This window comes from Falco peregrinus, chromosome 8, assembly GCF_023634155.1.
Source record: "Falco peregrinus isolate bFalPer1 chromosome 8, bFalPer1.pri, whole genome shotgun sequence".
NCBI classification, from domain to species: Eukaryota; Metazoa; Chordata; class Aves; order Falconiformes; family Falconidae; genus Falco; species Falco peregrinus.
The window spans coordinates 31,550,049-31,572,383 of record NC_073728.1 but is presented as its reverse complement, the minus strand read 5'-3'; the positions used below and the strand labels follow the sequence as shown (position 1 = coordinate 31,572,383).

General features: G+C 43.7%; 1 protein-coding gene across 1 annotated transcript in view; it reads right to left on the bottom strand.

Annotated features, from left to right (window-relative positions):
• The window catches only part of PDIA5 (protein disulfide isomerase family A member 5), a 102,024-nt gene extending 80,932 nt beyond the window's left edge, over positions 1-21,092 (bottom strand). Inside the window, exons 1-3 of the mRNA XM_055813194.1 lie at positions 20,948-21,092; positions 9,216-9,342; positions 5,965-6,052 (exon numbers count right to left, since the gene is read on the bottom strand). Of these exons, the coding sequence (XP_055669169.1) occupies positions 5,965-6,052; positions 9,216-9,342; positions 20,948-21,025 (293 nt within the window). The 5' untranslated portion in view covers positions 21,026-21,092. The remainder of the gene's footprint in view (positions 1-5,964; positions 6,053-9,215; positions 9,343-20,947) is intronic.
• Between the last annotated feature and the right edge of the window lie 1,243 nt (positions 21,093-22,335).

Genomic DNA, 22,335 nt, shown 5'->3' with positions numbered 1-22,335 from the left:
TGCAAAGTGTTCCTGATGAACACCTGGCTTACCTCCCCTGGCCCAGCTGCAAACAGAGTCCCTGCTACCACCTGACTTTATGCGTTACCCACTCCTGAGCTGTCCTTCACTTTCAAGGCAACTGTAGAAGGCGGCAGAAATCCCAGACACTGCAAATCTACTCAGATGGAAGAGGTCTCATCAGTGCAGCATTCCTTTCTTCTTCCTTTTTTCTCTCTCTATTAGATCTGGTCATTTTTATTTGCAATTTCAAAGCTTTTCATCAGGTTTAAAATTCAACTACAAGGAAGGAAGATGAGTAGACTTATTCTCTTAAATAAATCCTACTTCTGATCAGCTTTATAGGAGTGAAGATAAAAACTAAAGCGCAAAATGACACTTAATACCATCTGTACCAGCAGCCTTATTTCTGAAATTCCTCCCTGCTATTTCAAGGCATTAAACAAATTCATTTATGATTCTGTGTCTGGGAGAAGCCTTTCTGTATCAAAGTACTAGGAAATCAGTAATCTGGGAAGGAAAATTTCATCTAAAGGGCAGATAAACACAGAAATTGGGGGAAACCCCAGAAAAGACTCATTAGGTTTGGCTCTCTTGCGAACCAGCACATGTTTAGATGCACAGCCTTGAAAGGGCCGCTTTACCAGCCAAATTACGGTCTTACCTTATGCTAAGTGTCATGGGATTGAAACAATAACAAGTAATAATTGGGGATGGGGACTACAAGAACGATGCACCGGACAAACAAAAGGAACTACAAGAATGACACAATAAAAGCAGAAAAAGTGGGACTAAAACCAACCGATAATTAGTCAGACATTTTAACCAGATGGCATTTCCTCTTCTAGCAGTCTGATGTGCTAAAGCCAAGCACACGCGCTATGACAGCAGATGGAAATCACACAGCTTTGTTTATGTTTGGGACCTACAGTAAAGGGAACCATGCAAGTTTGAGCAAAGAATAGTCAGCTAGAGCCAAAGAAATGGATGCTTTCTTGAAAATAATGAGTCCACAATTGGGCAGGAGTTACAGTCATCAAAAAGTTCAAGACAATTCAGTAACAGGAAACCCCAGAAGCGTTCACTAAATCACATTCAGGATGGAAAGGGCTAGTTTCAACCTCTTCTGCCACCTCCTCAAAGCTGCACCTGGCCACAACGCATCTTACAATCTGCCAAACATTTTCTTCTCTTCAACAAAGCCAATTCACTTTCTTTCCACTTCACCCAAATTAGTTACACTCTTCCAAGTAACATCAGTCCTTGGTCACCCCATCATCTATCACAAAACCTACTCAAGAAGGCTACAGCGTAACTTTATTATTCTTCAAATCCAGATCTTGGGGCACCACGAAGTGGGACTGGAGCTTTCTCTGCTTTGAAGACAAGCAAGAAAAATTTTGTCTTTCACTCAAGCAGTAATTCCATCTTACTGTGTCCCCAAGCACATCTTGTACCTTTTACTTGCCACCACAAGGCTTTGCCAAGAGTTTTATTTTTCACAAAACTCCTCTTTTACTTGACCACATCAATGCTTACCTCCAGTTGTACTACACCTCCGAAGATGGAGATTCTGGGAGATGAGGGGGAACACAGAGGCTCTGCAGCACGCACAGCAGCTATCCCCCGCCTATGTAGCACGCACCAGCTCCACTGCACCCCAACCTGCTGTTACACTTAGCAGCTGCCAGACTGAGATCGCACAAAAGAACACATTTCCTTTTCTGTAGACATCTTAAGCTTTCAACTCCCTATGAAGCCCCGCAATTTTCAAAATTCCTATCAGCCTCTACTAAAAATAATTCAATAAACAGCCCAGCATTCACTCTTACTGGTTACATGCCTGTCCCAACAGTATCTGAACGTACTAAATGAAGAGCACTCATTCATGCTGCTGTAGCATTTTTCCTTTCAAACTTCTCTGAACTCTCTTATGAACATTGACTAATGAATCAGACAATATTTACCCAGTTGCCTGGAAAATAGATACACCTCTTTTAACAGCACAAAATAACAAGTGAATCATTTACAGAGCCAGAAACTGAAGCTGGGACACTCAGCTCCTATTAACATGGCATCTCCCCAAACCCAGGTCCCAAAACACTTGCTCATAAGATAACTGATCCATCTCTCCAGGACACACTGAAGATTTGCCAACCCGCAATGCTACACTCTATCCCTGATACGTGCATCTTACTAGGCATGATTTATTCAATATTCTGTTGTCTCTCACACCATCACTCATTCAGTATCAAACACCTCAGCAAGGTCTTTCCAATTAAAACATGGAAAGGCTAAAATAAAACGTGTTTTTGTCACATCGTTTGTTAGTCTTTTATTCACAATTGAAAGAGCTTCATGTTTAATTGTCTACAGAACTACAATCGCTATCTCGGCACACAGGAGCAAGCAGCGACCACTTCAATGCTGCAAGCAATTCTTGTGCTGCCCCTTAATCTCTAGAAGGCGGCACCTATCTGCTTGCACAATCTGATTGAAATCTCCCATGTATGAGGACGTTATCAGCAATACTGCACGCAGAGGCATCCTTGGGTGTGTTGTGGTGAGCTTGGTCCTACTCCAGCATGGCATTTAAGGCAAGTGAGCCTAACTGTGCAGGAAGGCAGGTACCTGGCACTTCCCAGTCCTACATCTCCTAAGCCACTCTGGTGACCTCTGCTATCCTGCCTCAAAAGTGACTAAGTGGCAACCCCCTCTACTCCATACTAACCATCTCAGCAAGAAACCAAGTGTTTCCCCACATCATGCTGAAAAACTAACCTCCGTGGTCTCCCGAAAGCACTCAACCTGGAACTGAAACCTCAAGTCTAACCTCCGTCTCATACCACAGACCCAACAAAAGCTAAGGCCAAGGAGCACGGCTTCCACGTAAGCCAGCAATTCAGGCAGCCTGCCTCCCGCCACAAACCTGAATACTCCCCTCTGCTGCATGAAATACAGAACGTGCTGCCAAGACTTACGTACATTCTTGCTTTCTCCCAAAAATGAAGGGAAGGTGGAGAATGACACAGAAACAAAAAAAGCACCACCAATAAAGAAAAAGACTGTCATCATCACCACAGGGAAGCAGAGACACAAACCATAACTCTGCATGTATGCCAGCCTTGCCAATGCTTGGATCTGAAGACAAAGAAGTCCACTACAGCGGGATGTGAACAGCAAAGCCAAAATTCCCTGCTAAATATTGCTGCCAAACAAGCCATTTCTTGTCAGTATTTGTAAAACAAATTGAGCCTATGCTGTAAATATCCCTGCATCTGTGCTCTGTGCACTGTTTGTTTCGGCACGAAGACTTGCAAATAAGCTTCACGGCATACTTGCAGTGGGAGAACAGCTTGAACAACTCTGGTAGGACCCAGCTGTTCAGGCCCCAGAACTGGCCCTTTGTGACAGGTGACAACCAGCACTACCACGGCCTCCCTCAGATCATCACTGCAATGAGGTGGGCGGCAGTTTGCAGCCACCTGTATTCCAAAAGAAGAAATAAAAGCAATAAGGAAAGAAATCTTTCAAGGAAAAAAAAAATAATTCAAGGTTACCTCAACACTACGAGATTGATTTCACAATGCTTTAAAGGTTTAACAAGCAAATCAACCACAAAACTTGGTTCAGGCTCAAACTATTTCTTTGTGTTTGGGTTTTTTGCATGCATCAAGATGTCCTTTGCCACAAGCTAGTCTTCCAGCTCACCTTGCCGCATGAGGCAGTTCACTAACTGTTATGATACCCCTCTGCAGGAAGGAGGAATAGAAGAGACATCTCTGACAGACACCCAGCTACAGCTGGACAGGACATCTATTTTTCCCAGGTTCTTCTCAAGCGAGTGATGTGAAAGGAAGCGCTGCTCAACCCTCAAAGAGAATTAGAGCTACTGCCATGTTACAGCACCCTGTTCACTGCCTGTCACTCAGCAAGTGGCAATCTGATTATGATATTACTGGCATCAAAGCAAATTCTGGGAACCTACAAATCTCTTCCTAGGTCTCCCAAACTCTTACAGCATGACCTTCATTACAAATGGAAAGCTTAACTTTAAATAATTTCCCCACAATGGTCAGAGGAAAGGCACTGCAAGTACCAAGCTTCCTGTGAAACGCATTAAAGCACTACCTGGAAAAGACTTTAAAATACATTTCTTGCAAGTAACTTCTATAAAAAAAGTTTGGTTTAAATGACAACATTTGGAAAGCGAGAGCGTATTACGTTTTAATGCATTGAAGTTTATTCTACAGCAAAACTGAACAACACACTTCCCTCCCCATCACTATCACTTACAAACTCAGGAGCAGAGACTGACCCTTTGAACTAAGTGCCAGGACTTCTCTGGATTTGAAAACCAAAACCTAAACACTGAATCTTTCCTTCTCAAACCCAGAATTAAATAAATCCTGGAGATGGTTATTGCTTAGTTGTATTATAGCAGCACTTTGAAGGCCCAGATGAACAGCCTTATCATTCCAGCAGTCGTACACATGTGCCAGGTGTACACACACATGGTAAGCGTTAAGTCCTCCAACACAGAGGTAGCCTTAAAACTAAAGGGAAACAGAAAACAAAAAGGCAGCGGCCACTGCACAATCACAAATAAAGCCAATTAGAAACTAAAGCTAAGAAGGCTGGTCCAGTAACCTATTTGCTAGCCATCATTACTGACAATCAAAAATTGTTTATCAGTGCTTCCGTTAAAAGAGGAAACAGGATTTCAGAGCTACACCAGATCTCCATGCAACCTTCTCCTCATCACAGTCAATCAACTTATTTGCTAGCTTTTCAGCAGGTGGGAAGTGGTACAGGCTTCAATGATCTCTGAGGAGCAGTCCTGCTTTCTGTCAACAGATGACTTGGAACACTGTCCCCATCAGCTGGGCAGAGATGAAAGTGTCTGTGCATTTGGATGAGCCCAGCAGAATGCAAACAGAAGGCAGAAGCATAGGACTCACAGGACTCCACGGGAGGGACACCTGCTTGTCCTTGGGGGACAGCAAGACAGGTTAAACAATAACACAAGCACGTTAACTTTGATTTACCAATGACTTATTCCAAGTCACTGCTTGATGGATGAAGGTTGGTTTCAAAAGTAAAATTATAAGGGAGCCACATGATTTTCAGAGATGACTTAGATTTGTGTGAAGAAATTGTATGTTGTGCACAATGGTAATCCACCCAAACATACAGGTAGGCAGCAAGAAGATGTTCCCTTGCATCCCAAGAAGGGGAATTTGCCATCTGCAGGCAAAGCTCTCAAAGCTGCAGAGGCACACTATGATACACAAGCTAAAACCACAAGCAACACGCTATTGAGAGGAATCAGTGGAAGCTTTCACATCTGCAAACCAGCAAATACACACCTGTTCATTCCTCACCACACAAGCAGCCACTTAGGAAACCAAGTTTCCCTGCCTTCAGGTTAAGAATTGCCACAAACCTATACAGGGATAGAGGAAGTTCTTTAAAAGAAAGCACACTTTGCTGAGAAACACAAATGGGTGGATGCTTCAAAAGCAAGCGAACGGCCCTACTGCTCATGCAACATTTGCTGTCAGAGCAGAATTGCACTGCCCTCGAGCTGAGGCACAACATGTGGGATCCCTCCTCCCCTGGCTTGTGAGAAAGCCAGAACACAGTTTCCATGCTACATGCCCCCCACAAAAGGCAATGTTAGCTGGGATCTCCAGCTTCAGGCTGAAAAACATGCTGTCAAAGAACTGACCACAGCCATAATGAAAAAAATTATTCTCCATCATTGGTCCAAAGAAAGAGAGGATGGTAAGATGTAGGCTCCCTACAGCTATGAAGAAACTGCATGAAATGATGTAGATTCAGTTACAGACAGAAAGTTTCAGAGCCATCAAAAAAGCTAAGTCAGCAATAAAAGCCAAAAAGGAAAGGTGGGGAGGGAGGGAGAGAGAGAGAGAGAGAAAAGAAAAACAGTGTGACACATACCCACAGTCTATCCAGCTTATAGTACCTCGTCCTTTCACCTCCTGGGCCACACTGGACAGTAACCTGAGTGAGCTTTCTGCAGCAGCCGCTGGAAAGCAAAATAAAATAACAATAAAAATAAATCAACAACAGCATTATTATTCCACATAGAAAAACACAATGGTGCATTCCTTTATTCTGAAGCACTGGAAGAACATTTTGTCTAATTTGAAGAAACCAGTATGAGAGGGATCAGTAAAATCTTCTGTAAACTAGAAGGAATGCTGGCTGCAGCTGAAGTTGGATGGCTCCTTCCCTCCACCCCCCTTAAACAACACACTGAAATTCATACCTCCAGGCATGCTCCCCCTGACCTACATTTATGGAGCTATACTGTACCCTCTCCTGCAAACCGGTATCCATCCCAACACCATCTTCTTCCTGTGGCTGCACATGAACCAGTTTGTACCATTGCCTGCTACTTAGAGCAACTTCATTTAGAACCTTCATCAGCTATAAGGGCAAGTCATTCAGCATCTCTGCCTGCCTCAATTCTATCCCTGCCATACACAGAAAATAACATACTGTTATTCTCATAATAACGCTGACAGATACCCAAACCAACAGGCTGAGGAGCTCAAAACTATTAGCAGAAAGTACCCAGAAAAGAACCCAGAAAGTTCCTTCCACAAACTGCCTGTATTATAAACGCCCAACTAAGATTTTTATAATGCCATGCTACATGTGTAGATTCTGCAAAACACTTCCATTACAAAAGTCTTATAAATGGTAACACAGAAGAAAAATGTGACCTCTTGTCACATTTTGTCTGGGGAGAGAAAAACATAGAGGTTCAAGCAAGTATCAGTTCCCCCCAAAAAACTAACAGAAACAGTTTCCTGCCCCAATAAAGCAGAAACCCAGAACCTCTTCCAGATCCATTTCAACTGCTGCTGCTCCACAACTACTTCAACTAATTCAATATAAGAACAACTATATTGGGTCAGACTGAATGCTTGTGTAGACCAGTATCTTGTCCCCAACATTTGAGAGTGAACGCCTATATAGGTCAGAGTAGACAAGTAGAGTCAGTGGGTAGTGACAGCCTCCTCAATCTCCAAACCTCCACATTTTTTATCTTAATCTCCTGAGCCAGAAACAGCTTCTTTGTATTCAACCGCCTTTGCTTGGGCCTGATGCCATCGGAGATGTCAGCCCACACACATTACCTCTCAAGAAACTCTCCTACTCCCAATACTGATAACATACAACTCCCACCTCTCTCCAGCAAAGGGACATAGATACGTGGGGGAATTCTTTGTGCGTACTTAACAGTGGAACAGTCTGACAAACACCCTTTAAAAAATAAGCATTCAGGATAGGACAGAAGACTCACAAGCTGAGCAGCCCTGGCAGGATACCCAAGCCGGTAGGGTGAACTAAACATCTACAAATGAGGACATCTCCTGAAGCCAATGAATTTTCTGCATGAGACAGCTGAGCAAAACTAGATGAGTATTTCTGAGAAGGAAAGCCTTTGTTCAAGCAGTACCACTGGATACTGGGCAACATCTCAGCTGGGGGACGTATATCTGGGATTAGAATTGCACCTAGACATCCCTCCTTTTTCCCCTCCCCTCCCCTCTTTCTGGGTGACAGGCAAGGTATTTCTAATTGTGCAAGGATCATTGTTCTAGGAAGAAACACTAATCCCACAATCAGCTCTGCATGCAATGCTTTAGACTGCCAAAACCAACCAATTAAATAATAAAAACAGAAAAAAGAAATCTCCACAACATGGCTTTTTGAACAATGCCCATAGGGCAAAATTTATTTGATGAGTGTCAGAGCTGAAGTGTTCTGGTTGTGCTGCTAAAAATGAAAGCAACCACCACTTAAAATATTAAGCATAAAAAGAAAATTTTCCCTTTAAAAAGCTGAATAATACAGATGTCTTTTTTCTCTAAAGCGTTCCTTTCAAAATCAAAAAGCGTTAGAAATTCTTTTATGACTTTCACTTTGAACCTGTTCCTACAAAACCATTTGGCCAAATTCAGGCGCTCAAAATTCCCCACTACAGCAAAACACAAATATTTTAACAAAAATTAAGTCATATATATAATTTTAACTGTTTCAGAATAAGCATACCTTTAGGAAACAAAATTAATTATACCAACACCTGTACATTTTTTTCTGCAAAATTCTCTGATACTGGGGGGGAAGGCTATTGGGTCACTATATACTGCTCCAATCTGCCACATTATAAACACAGAGCAATTCTATCAACACCATTGTGTTTAACTGAGATTAAAACCTTTGCAACAGGTCAGAAAAGGAGGACCCAACCCCCAAACAAAGCATTACCTTGTATTGCTTGCCTGCAGGAAGGAAAAGTGGCAACAAAACCAATACAACACTAAGGAAAACGATCTTAGTAACACATTTTACTTCTTGCTGTCCCATGACTTCCACAACCACAACAGCATTCTGCATTTGTGTATGGAACTTAAAGATTGTTCCTTCCTTTTACATGGTGTCACACACAACAACACACCAAAACAAACAAGGCAAAGGTGAAAAGGTACAGCATGAGCAGAACACAGCAAAAGGAAAAGCACACAGATGGGTAAAAGCAAGAGTGAACAGCCAGAAAGGAGAGCGTGAATGAGAGAAGACAGCAAAGATATTCAAGAGGACAGGTGGCATGATGTGAAATGAAACATTTCTGCCTCTTACACAAGCAGCTCGGGATTTATTTTTATATTTTGTTAATTAAAGTTGAAAGACAACCATGGGACACTCAAAGCTGTCAGAAGCAAAGATGGACTGATTTCAGTACTAAAACTACTCATTAAGCCTTTCAGTGTCACCAGGAAATTGAAACTTGCAAACTACTGTGAAAAACACACCAGAAAGTTCTAGCCAATAGCTGTTACAAGCAGCCAATTCTGGAGATAAAGCCAGAGCAAAGTACATTTTTGCCAGTGTGACAGAACAATTAGAAGACCAAATTAAGAAGGCTCCAATCTTGAAACATCATGAGCCTGAGTTAGAACAACGGGCACCAGTCCTGAAGAAGGCCTTGTAGTCATGTAGAAGCACCTTGCAGTCACATAAGGCAACACCGAACAGGGAGCAAGTAAGTGCAAAAAGCTTACTCATCTGAGCATGTACACAGGTAACTGAAGATACACACAGACGTTCAAACACACACGACTTGTTGGACATGAAGAGCTGTGATGTCAAAAAAAGAAATAAAAAGGAGGACTTACCAGATTTGGAATAGAGCACTAATACATTATTCCGTGTCCTGAGAAGCTTCTTAAAATCCTTGTGGTCACTTATTTTTTCTATGAGTGGAGACAGCTTCAACGAGCACACAAACACTGGCAAGAATACCTACAGAAACACAAAGCCAGAAACATTAGTAACATGCTGAGAAACAAAACACAAACTGCTTTTGAAATTGCTTTGACCGTTTTCCACAACCTTGAGACACACTGCCTTACATAAACTACTGTGTCAATTTAATCAACAAAAGCCAAAAAAACCCAAAGCCACACACATGACTTTTTTTGAATTGGACCAAAACCACTTCCAGCAAGCATCCTTAATTGGAGAGATGAGATAAACACAACATCAAGAAATATGGGTTTAGTTAAGAAGCCATCCCCTCTTAAAGGTTTGTTCCCTAGTCAGATAATCAGATAAAAATTCTTGTGTAAATTTAATATACTGTAACAAGAGCAGCAGTGAACTACCACTTTGAGAGCACTCTTGTCCCAGATCTCAGAATACACTGCAAACGCAATCAAGTACTTTGATATCCCACAGAAGATAGCAGGAGCCAGGAAGTTAAAATAACTGACCCACACTGACACAGAGCAGATGAAGGAAACTAAAACAGAATTTGCAAGTAATCAGCATCTGCATTACCGCACTAACCACAACCCTCTCCCACCTGCTCTTCCAAAGCGGAGCAGGGCTTATGTTTCACCGTGGCCATACCGTACCTCACACACACACACCAGTGCCTTTGCCACAAGACCAAGTTTGACTTTCATTGGCCACATGGAAGGCATGGCATTTAATTTCTCTGCATCTCTGTTCTGTTTCTATGCGAAGAAATTACTTTCTTGTTACATCTTTTGGTCTACTTAAATCATGACCACTCCAGAGTCTGTCATTTATCCTAAAGTAAAACTCCTATCAAAATATGACCATAAGCTCAGCTGGGGCCTCTACTGCTCATTTGTACTGCAGTAATCTTCAATAATAATAATAATAATCTTTATCGATCAGGCTATTTGCCTCCCTTCTGCACTGTACTGAATTCACACTAATGGAATGATTATGGGAAGCTCAGCTGGAGAAATTATCTAGTTTAGATTCACCTTACAGTAAAACCTTAACACTTAATTGCTTGGCTAAAAGCTTTAGCTCATTTGCCTAACACACATGAGATTCAATGTTTTCTTAATTACAGAACTGATTTTGATCACGTCTCTCTCCAAGTGGGCTGGAAAATGTGTCCAGAGTGGATGTGAAGTAGTAAGAGGCTGTTGTTCTTACATCCCTTGTATTACAGATTGCAGTATTCAAAACAAGGCACTAAGCCAATCAAAGCCAGAACAGGCAGCCCCAGGCACTACAACTCCATTACAAATTCAGCTATTTGCAAACACCACGTCACTGAGGCACAGAAACAAAACCTGCACCTATGAAACATACTTTGTAAGTGCCGGAAGTTTTTACATGTGGAAAGGGGAGTAGGAGTTTTGGGATGCATGAGGGAGAGAGAAGAAGCTGAGCTGAAATGGAGGTCATCGTCAAAACAATCCCATGACGTGGTCAGGAATTTAAAGTTACAAGAAGATGCACCTACAACATAGAGTACTAACGCAAGACAGGCTGTACAGGCTTAGAGCAAACAAGCTATCCCAGTCCACAGGCAGGATTCCCACACCTAACCCTGCTGACAAGATGGAACAACTGTGAGAAGGGAAAAAGCACATTTGCAAGTCAGTTCTACCTTCAGCATAAATGTCCTTGATGCTTTAATTTGACCGACAGACTCACATTCTTCTAAACCCAGATGTCCAGAGCTCAGCCTTCCTACTTCAGGCTGATGTATATGAATCATTTGTATATTTTCTGAGCTAAATACATGGTGTTGCCAATCAAAGTAGACAAATATAGTCATGCTAAGTGAGGTGACAAAGACATGCAAATTCCTGCTCAAAACTCATCACAATCAAGAGGCTATACAGGAGGGATTAATCTAACATTGACTTATGAGCAGATCTCTTTAATACTAAATATTTTTTACAAAACTTTTTCCTTCACCTCATTTTTTGTAACTATCCAAGTGTCTTGAAGTTTTATTTATGCCTTGAGTTACAGAAGACTAAAACCAAACTTTACGGAAACTAAGGCTGAAAACAGGGGTGCGGCGGGGAAGTAAAACTACAGGTTGCTACTTTGATTTGGAAAACTGGATTCAATTAAGGATATTCTAGTCTATGAAATCACTGCCAAAAAGAAATAACTGGACTAAAAAAGCCACAAAGGCCACTTTCAACGTGACACCAAACAGTATGATGAACTTTAAAGCATCTGTACAGTTTTACTGATAGCTCGGAAATACATGTATTTCACATGATTTCCAGATGGAAAGGCTGTCTAGCCAATTTCAATGAGTTTTCTTCTTCTCTCCCTTCCCATAATGGCAGAGCTATAAACCCCTTGAAAAACTGGATTCTGGAAACAGCGATAGCTTTAACTACTGCCTTGTCAGTGTTGCCACTAACAGAAGACGTGCTGCGCTGGCGGACCAGCAGGCACTTAGAGGGCAAAGCATGTCACATTGCACCTATCTACTGCTACTTTGCCCAATTCCTCCCCAGGTATCAAATCAATACATGTTACTCATTTTCCCGCAGTTTTACTACAGCAGCTCCCTCTGATCCTATGGTTTAGACTAAAACCCACTGGGAAAGGCACTGTGTGTACAAGCACACCAGTCAGCCCTGCTGACTAAATCGTCATCTCCCTTTAATTAAGATTAATGTTGCAGCCTTCCCTGGTTATAAAACCCAAAAGGTCCAAGCTGAAGGCATCAAGCTGGAAAGAAACACCCTGCCTGCATATCTAAAGGCAGTCACAGCAATACTGGGAGGTTATCGGCTGAGCAGGAAAGCTCACCACCTCCCAAATAGCCATTTGCGCTACATGGTGTTTGCAAACTGATAAGAATTAAGTAGTTCCATGCTCTCCATCTTTTCCCTGCTGAAATTAAAGAGTAAATGAGAGGCAGGTTTACTGTTAAACCTCCTGAAGAACCTCTGCCTTCACTACCAGCTCCACCGAAGGCAAGTGATGCCAAGCGGTTGTTTTCACCCAATGCTAGTCCAGGCACAGGGCTGCTTTGCCCTGCTCCAGAGCCAATGCAGTGATGACCCCATTAGTGGCCACAGCCTCACCAGGGCTACAGCCACTAGTGCTAGCAACAGCATGAAATCAAGAGGATGGAAAAAAGACAATCCTGTGGAAGCAGTTACACACCACTCTTCTTCAGAGAAAACCAGGCTCCTATTCCTCCACAGCCCAAGGCAAAGCAGCTGCAAAGATTGAAGCTCATTTGCATGTACTGTGCTATATGGCTTTAATTGTGATACACGACTCAGGTAGATTTACTCTAGACATTTTGCAGGAGAGCTAGTCAGCCAGGCACTGCCCGATGAAGCATGCTGCTTCTTGTTTAAATCCAGGGCACAAGAGGAGATGAGCTTACATTAAAAAAAGAAAAGGTCAAGAAAGGTGACAGTCCCTCCTGGTCAGGAAGCTTCTTTTCATACGCCTCAGGAAGTGCTACATTCACACATATGGAACTCTATAAATAAGAAACAAGCTAAACTCTCTTGTCACTCGAGCATCCTAAAACTTTAAAATGTATTCATAACCACCACTGAAAAGTTAAGATAACACTCGATTTTCCTCAAGAAGCTGCCAGCCTCAGTACCCATTGAAGTAGAAGGTGTATTAGAACCGACACATGCAACATCTGTGCCACTCCTGCCCTGTGACAGTTATGCTGACAAGGGATCACAATAAAACTGAGTGAAGGTCTATTTCATTTTATGCTGTGCTTGCACAGTGCCTAGCATAAGGAGTCCTCATCCATGGTTGGCTCGGTGAGCTGGAACCAACACAACAGTCACCTGGTATTCTTGGATGTAAGAAACTTTGGTACAGACCGTCAGAAAAAGGCAGACTACACGCAGCAGACTATGAAATGCAAATCTGGTAGCAGTTCTAGTCTGCAGATTTTCCCCAGCTCAAGATCTCAGTCTGAATTTATTTTCACAGGATTTTTTTATGGTTTAGGTCGCACATCAGTCATGTGATGGTAGTGTCTGATCTAAGATGCATGAAGGATTCTCAAGTAAAACATAAGCAAACCCAAACCCTCAAGACAGTAAATTCAAAACTGCTGAGAGACACTGCTATTCAAGTACAAGGTACAAAAACACATGGGCTCCAGCTCTGCCTCTGCTCTTTAAATCAAAGTATGTATTTAAACATATAATCTTGCAAGCAAGGTGGAAGAAGTCTGATCAGTCAAAAAGGTTTAATTTTCCTTTCCCCGCCCCACTTACAGCAATCCCTGGCAGAGCTGCTGAATGTAAGTGTTAAAGAGCAGCGAAACACTCCTGAACCCCACTCCCTTAGAACCGGTACCCAATAAACATCTGAGCTTTCAGAAACCCAGAGGCATAGAGAGCTACAGGCAAATAACTTACTACTAATTATACTTCCAGGACTGACACTATTAAAAAATGTGGTCACCCCTCAGGCTGTGTTTTCTCAAAATCACCAAGCATCTGAGAAATCAGAGTTTATTTCTCAAGTTTTTACTCTTCTCCGAATCTCATTTCGGAATGAAAAACAGGGAATATCTTTCAAGCAGCCACAAGAATGTATTTTCATATTTTACATTTATTATTCAAATTAAATGTGATAAATGCTTAACCGCTGTTCCCACAGAACCCAGTTCAATTTATGAGTTGTTCCCCACAAAAGCTTTGTGACAGCATGATCTTCTGCTAAGGATAAGCAGCATGTCTAGAGAATAATTTTTTTATTTATTTATTTTAAATCAAGGGCAACGAAAACACACGGTTTTTAAAAACAAGAAAATGCAAATCAGAATTAAATAAGGAAGAACTATCAGAGGAGTAGCACTGTACACTGGACAGAAAAAGCATTTCCTATTTCACCTATTTCCATCTCAAGAAAATAAAAAAAATATATTTCCCTGGACACAAATTATGCATTAAATATATAAATGGATACGTGGCTGAAACAGTGCTTAGGTGCCTGAATCCATATGCCAACATTGACTTTTTTATGCACACACTAACACTTACATGTATAATTAGGTAGACAATTTGTACAGTATTCATCAAGAATAGCTAGGGCTGACATGAACAACGCTGATTCTAGCACAACTGGTGCTTTGCAGGGACATAGTCTTCCATTCAACCACAATTTCAAAAGCCTATTTTTCCAGCAAGACATTGACTTTGATTTCTGCCTTAGCTTAACCACCCACTGATGTCATTCTCATTTGGGGACAACAGCACTCAACCCACTGTAAATATGATCAATGAGCAGGGTCCTGTACATATGAAACAGATTGTGCCTGACAAGGCATTTTATGGGAATCTAGCTGAAGAGCAAGCCTGCCTCAAAGTTCCAAGCAATAATGGAGATGACTGAGTTTAATTTCATAATTAATTTCTTTAGGAGGGGAGTCGTTCACATTCTAAACAGGGGTCTCCTCTGCTACATTAACACGGGGGACTGGGGAACAGGCAAGAAATTCCAAGAACAAGACCAGATCTCACCTTCCCTTTCCTACTCAGCTCCCAAAATGAACCCTGTGGTGAAGCATGCATTTAACTTCAGAAGGTAGTTTTGAAGAAATACCTCTGTACTGCAGTGGTGGAGGTTTGTAGGCTCCTGGGGTGCAGGCAGTATGTGTGTACTGAAAATACCAGGTCTAAGTCATCTCCAGGCAAGTGCAAGAGAGAAACTGATCTGTCGCTCCCTCCCTCCCCCCCTCCCCCCCCCCCCAATTTGTTCTTGCTTGAAAATACAAGATGTTAAAATCCAAACCCCTCTTGTTTACAACAATCACAGTTTGACTGCAGATGTTTTATCTTCCTTGTTCATCATACAAACCACTCTTGACCTTGTGCAGTAATTGCTTGCTTTTCACTCACAAGCCCTCCCTCTGCTGCTATTTACATTCAGGGTTGTGCTGCTTTGATCACTGAGCCATTTGTAACAAATGCCTTCCAAGATGGATAGTGATAACTAGGACAGTCCCCTGTTTTCATTCATGATGAATATCCAAAATAGCTGTAGAAATGTTTTAATCAAATCGGATGAGGGGAGACAGGTTATCTCTGTTATCCAAAGGTACCTCAAGGAAGCCCGCTAAGAATTTATTATTCGAATGAGTAGGGAAGAGAAAGGGTAGCACTTGGGTCTCAGACGTCAGGCATCAGAACTGAAGTAGCCCCTGCAATCCCACAGGGGCTACAAAACCATCTCCCAACCACACCTGCAGGGGTTCCCAAACTGCAGCCTGCTGAGGACCCCCAGCACACAGGCTGACATTATCTGCAACCGATCCAAAAGCCATCTACAGGCTCAGTAGGGAGTGGTGACTCCTATGCCTACAGCAGCACGGGATGACCAGGTGAGAGGCGCTCCAGCAGACACGCTGGAAGATCAGTAACTTCTGCTTTGGAAGACTGACAGCATCAGAAAAAAACACGCTTTGTCTAACAGATTACATTTGCAGATACTCCCATCGGACACTTCTTGTGTTTTATTTATTTCCCATGCACTCTGAGGAAGAGCACACTCTTACTCTGATTACAACACAGATCAATTAACTCCCACCTCAAGCCATTCAAGGAATAAAAAAAACCCCAAGCACTGCTGACATTTTATTGTGGTAGGTCACATCTGCAAGAGGCAAGTGTCGTATCTTCTTTTGTTCACAATGAAAGGCAAATTAAAATCCTGACACCATGTCTTGGTATTCTTTAACTTGGGCTGAAGAATGCTACAAATAAGGCATTCCGCTTAACACAGTGTTTGCTATGTTCACTTTCCAAATGTAGAAGATAGCAAAAAATACCATGGAGACGTCAAGATATGACTAGACTACTGTTCATATTGTTCTTAAATGCTGGGTTTTAAGGAACATAAGCTACAGGCATAAAGTCTGTACTAAAGGTTGTTCTTAAGGGCCCTGTGCAGACAATTAATTGTATGGTTTATCACTGGTTTTCAAATGCTTAGTGAAGGAAAACCTGTGCAACTATTTACTAATTAACAACTAACTGTAATAGGGTCCATTACTAATGCTGACAAAGAACTTTCTCCTATGAATGTGAAGCTTGCTTTCTCCACACCAGGCATTGGTGAGATGTATGTTAAACAAGCTGTTGATGAAATAATGTTTCAGATTTCACTTCTGAAGAAGCACGTTTGGATCACTTCAGATGCTAAGGGCATGAGCAAAGCATTGCCACATAATCCCCCACTAAAAACTGGGTTTTGAAGAAGTTTAAAGAAGTATCACCTACTCAAGAAGCACATAGGAGATGCTATAAAAAGATGACAAAACCACTATTAAAGGGACTTACAAAGAAGAGACGGCAAAAAATGACACCTGAAAATCCTTAGCTCTTTCTTTATATGGCACTTGTTATCTTCAAAGCATTGCACAAATATTAACTAATTAATCCTCACATTTTTCTGCCAGGTGATAGGAGATGAAGCTTAATTTAAATAGTTGAGTAAGATTCACATAGAATGGAAACTATCTGCAAGAGGCAAAAGGGAGACAGCATCAGAGCATGCCGGCACACAGCTGATCCTAGAGCAGCACACTGCCACATGCTCATGGCGTGCTATCTCCTGAGAACTGAGGAGGGGGAGAGAAAGAGTCTATCTGCAGACACCCAGCAAATATGCTGTATGACTATAAACCCAAGGACATCATCAAGGCAGCCACAAGAGATTACCTTTGTGATCTGTGTTCTGCAAGCACACAAATCACAGTGCCCTCCACCAATGCTACCAACTACTCTCAGCTAGCAAAGTGCCAAACCTGAAGACCCACTTTACTATCACATTTTTCTGCCACTCACAAGCTCGAAATGGTGGCAGGATCAATATAAACCATAACTTACTTCCAAAGTGACCCTGTCCACATCAAGGAATTCAAGGCAATGCTAGTTTTTGTGATTCAGGTTGCAAATTGCATTGAGTTTTCCCATTCACAGACCTCCAAACACAACTCTGAAGAAAGGTGAGTCTCCTTACCTTCATTTTACTGAAATGAAGGAACTCAAGGAACCACCGCACCAACCAAAAAGCAAAAGAAATGGTCAACAGAACAAGCGCCTCTTCCACCACCAATTGCTCACAACACTGTGAACACACTCCCCTGGCTGAAAATGCTTCTGATGACCACACCATGCTTGTGGCAACACCCCAGGCCTTCTGAAAGGGTGCTTTGGCACAAAGCTAGTGGATTCAAAACACCACTCCATAAGAAACAGTTCAGTAACAAAACCAGTCCTGAAAGTCAAGGTTTGATTTGGGATAGGCATCTGACGAGACAGGGCACATGTTTCACAGATCCATACTTTGAAGAGGGAACAGATGCAGGAAATAGGAAGGGGGGCAGGGGAAGGCGGCAAGTAAGGAATTTGCCTCTGAAACACCCTGACTGCAGCACACCACCTCCCAAAGCAGCTCCTGTAGTACAAACAGTGACTGGATGGGAAGAGGCACTCCCAAATTCAAGCCCAAATGCCACCATGGGAAACAGCACCCGAGCACTGCAAAGAAGCAGCACTTGCACCTTGCCTGCAAACTCACCAGAGGCAAAGTCGCTGCTGCCACACTGCAGGGCCACCTGCAACACAGAGAGCTACACCCAAGCCCTCCCCACAGGCCTGGATTCACAAGGCCATGCTAGTGCTCACCGGTGCATTCCTGTGACATTACTGGGACTTGAGGAGCTGGGAGCCTGAAATATTCCTTTCAAGCCTGCCTTTGAAGGCACCGGGTTTGAATGGCACCAGGTCAAGAAGCCTGCTTTCCAATGGCTGTAGGTCGGTCAGACTCTCTTGACTCAGTTTCTCTGCCATTAAACCAACACTCAGAAGACAAAAGCGACCTTTGCCACACTGGCCTGATAACATTCATCAGTGTTTGCAAAGCAAACAGATCCCAGATGCACAGTCCTGTTGGAAGCAGTGGCTGGCCTCTGCCAAGGGGCAGGACAGTACCCCATACATCAGAGGAAATGCAAATCCACCTCAGTGTGAAACTCCTCCCCAATACCTTTAATAGTAAATACAGTCCTTTGGGCATGAAATATAGTCAACCACTTGACATACCAAGAAGAGAATTATCTCTGTAAAGCTAAGCCACAACTTCCCCACGACTCTTCGACTCACTCAAGAAATAAAACTACAGCAGGCAGAGATCACTGGGGTATCTTCCTCACATGTGTGTCATATTCGCAGTGATGCAGAACACCTTAACATCTTCCATTAGAAGATACTGAAGTGGCTTCTTCATCCAGCTTTGTAGTTTTCCTTTTACAAATGCAGGAAGTCTTACAGAGATAAGGATTTAAATTCTCAGAAGCCACCTCTAGATTTCGGGTCCTACTTTAAAAATGAGCCCTATTTTTCAGGAGCACTATGCATGCACAACTCTAGCTGCTGTCCCAGGTGCACTGCAAGCACTCAGCACTTCTGGGGGGGAAAAGAAGAAGAAATAAAAAAAATCATGTTTCATTACATAAAAAAGGACGGATTGGAAGGAAAGACAATGTTCTCATAAACCTCTGTCCTACCAAGCAGCTGGCATTACCTTTGCTTTAACTTTACACACTGAGAACATCCAGATTTAACAGCCTCACTGACTTTGCAAACATTGACTCAAGAAAAATGTAAAAGCAGGTTTTGCAATGTCACAGCTGTAGGCTAGTTTTTTAATCCTGGTGTACAGCGAGCTACATATTTCAAGATGAAAAATCACACCTTTAAGTGCAAGATAATGCAAACTGTAAGAAATAATTTAAACTACTTGTACACAGCAAAGGGGAAAGAATTAGCTGAATCAACAGCTCAATGAAGGCATCTGCTCAGCATGCAGCATCACAGAGCAAACAAAATGCTGGGGCAAATTAAGAAGGGTAAGAGAGAATAATGTGAATAAATTATAGTGGCTTCGTATAATTTCACCAACAACAGCAGGCCCACTCTGCTCATCTCAAAAAAAACAGCTCTGCAATACAAAAAGCCCAAAGAAGGGCAGCTAGGGTAGTTAAAAACAACAGATTCACATGAAAAAAGCTAGAAAAAAAAAAAGAATATTTTAATCTACAAGAAGTCACAACAAAACACTTACATTAACATAAAATGAATGTTAAAAAGTAAGGTAAGGTCTGACAGTCACAGTGGATATAGAAGGAAACCCACAAATAACTCCACGTGTTTATTTATTTTAAATGAAGGGAAAATTCAGTTCACTTGTAACTTCACTTGGTCCACAGTATATACTTAATCGAACAAATACACTGCCACAAGTATCATTGAGAAAAGTACTGCGTATATATTAAAGATGAGCCACAGGGTGAAAAAAAGTGTGCCACTTTAAGACCTATCCAACATTTTAGGAAGAGTTCAGCCTGACTTCAGTTTCACTTGAAATCAATAAATAAACTGCATAGCAGAGGTTTCTGCGCTTCTAGACCGAGCTTAGAAGAAAACAAAGCTTGTGCAGGATGCACAGCATTTCTTTTGTCCCTCCTCCTGACCGAGCTGATCATCGCTAGGCCCCTGCCCAGGGCAAAAGGCTACATCAGCTAGGGACGATGCCTTCGGTCCCACAATGGCAATTCTAATATTAGTACACAATAAGCATAGGGCAATTAGCAATTCCATACTTGATTTTTATGAATTACATAAGCACTTTGGTCATGCATTTCCAAATACATTTCAGACCACATGTGCATTACAAAGAATTAACGTAATTTTTCATTAATTATTAATTTCATTTGCCCAGACAGAAGAAAGAACTGTAGGTCAGGCCAATCAAGGAGCGCATTAAAGCATGCCTTCGCCATTCTTTTGTGCTATTTATGCTAAATTCTGTGCATAAAAAAAAAGAAAAATGAGACTTAAAAATATTTCTGTAAGTCAAAGGAGTCTCCCTGAGGTAAGTGGTGTTCTACTTAGCGTAATTTCAATGAAACAGACCCAGATCCTCCGGAACGCACAAAGATGGAGAGCACCACATCTGAGGGACACACCGGCAGGGGCGGCAGGGCTGTCCACGGGGGCCAGGGCTTGCCCACGGGGGCCCATGCCCGCGCACAGGTGCACAAAGCCGAACGAGGCAGCTTTGCTGCGGCAGAGCCACCGCCGAGGGAAGCCTCTGCCGCCGCGGCTCCGATTTTCACACAAAACTTACTCAGGCACGAAACGCCCGCCAGTTGGAGCCCCCGGGGCCGGTGTCGGCCGGGGGCTCCAGCCCGCAGCCGGCAGGGGAGACAACGCCGCCCGCCGGGGTGGGTTTTCCCTGCGTAGTTTTCTGAGAGACAGAGGGAAAAGGGAGGGAGGGAGGCAAGAAAGCAGCAGAGGGGCTGCACGCTGGGGAGAACACCGGGGAGGAGAGCTGCCGGTGCCCAGCCGTGCCGTGCCGAGCCCGCCCGGGCCGGCGGCGGGCGCTGCCAGCGGGACGCAGCCGCCGCGCCCAGCCCGAAGGGCCCGTCCCGCTCCCAACTTTCGCCCAACTCCGCCGGCCGCGCCGAGCGCCCGCCCCGGCCCGGGGAAGAGGGAGAGACACCCCGCACCCGCCGCCGCCGCCGCCTCAGGGCGCGGCCGCCGCCACTCACCGCCAGGCCGAGCAGCAGCAACGGCGGGAGCCGCCCCCGGCGCCGCGCCGCTCCCGCGCCCTGCCCCGGCACAGCCATCGCCGCCGCCGAGCCGGACCCGCTCCGGACCCGCCGCCGCTGCGGGCTGCTGCCACGTCTGGCGGCGCAGGCGCGCTCCGCCGCTACCGCCCGCCCGCGCGGCGGCATGACGGGGCTTGTAGTCCGCCGCGCGGCAGCGGGTGGCGGGAGGGTGCGGGGGCTCCCACGGCCGGCCGGCCGGCCCGCGGCAACCGCAAACCGGAGCCCGCACACCGCAGCCGGCAGTGCCAAGGGAGAAGCAGGCTCCCTCCAAGCCGTTTCGGCCGTGATGAAAAAGAAAAACGTTCCAGCGCTTCTCCCCTCTGGTTGCGCTGGCCTCCCCATCGCGTAAGTTTTTCGCATCTCCGCCCCCCTCCCGGTGCGTGCCTTACCCTCGAGAGCCTTCTGGCAAATAACCGCCTCCTTGATGATTTTTTTTCAGGGTCTTTGAAAGCTTCTGCTGGTCTTGATCTGGAGTAAGAGGTGAATAAGGGGACAAAAAACACAGACGGAGGAAAGTTAACTGGAAGGGAGGCTTGGGAACTAAGACTTGTTCTCCTTGTAAGGTGTTCCTATTTGTTATCATTAAATCCTAAAAGAGAACCCTCCTTTATTCTCACGTGTCAGCAACAATGCCAAAGTGCAAGCAAATAAATACACTGAGCCTGACCAGGATCAATTTGTGCAACCTCCATTATAATCAAGCTATTTGAATGATTGCTGCATCCAGAGAAACAAATCGCTCTGTGCCCCTAGTCAGGCACATTCAGTAAGCCAGCTCTGCCTTGCAAGGACATCCCAGATGTCCTGCCAGTAATCTTAAGGTCAAAGCGGGTCAGCCACGTTATAATTGGCTTTCCACAAACAGAAGGGATCTTCACCTACCGCTCAGTGGCCGTGTGAAATTCTTCCTTGGCTCAGAAACATCAAAGGAAAATCAAAGGCATCTTTCCGAGTCTGATCCTTACAGCTGACTGTCGCCTGAGCATTAGACTAAGGCTGGCTGCAAGGGAGCAATTTGTAGATCCATGCAGCTGAATGATCACTTCAAGCGGTTGATCATGAAAACTGAATCCCACTGACACTAACAACTCCCCTGGTGAAGATGTAATTTTGCAAAGCAGAAACACGCGTAGAGAAAGTATTACTATTAACATTTACACTTTTGTGGCAAACCAGAGCACACTTTTCTCAGTCACAGCTGGATAACCTTTAGCAAATCATTTCACAGTGCTATGCCTCGCTTCCCATTCGCAGAAGGCCTTGGTTAACCTGCCTTAAAATGGGGTTAGCAATCCTTAGGTCACACTAAAATGCCAGTGAATGTACAC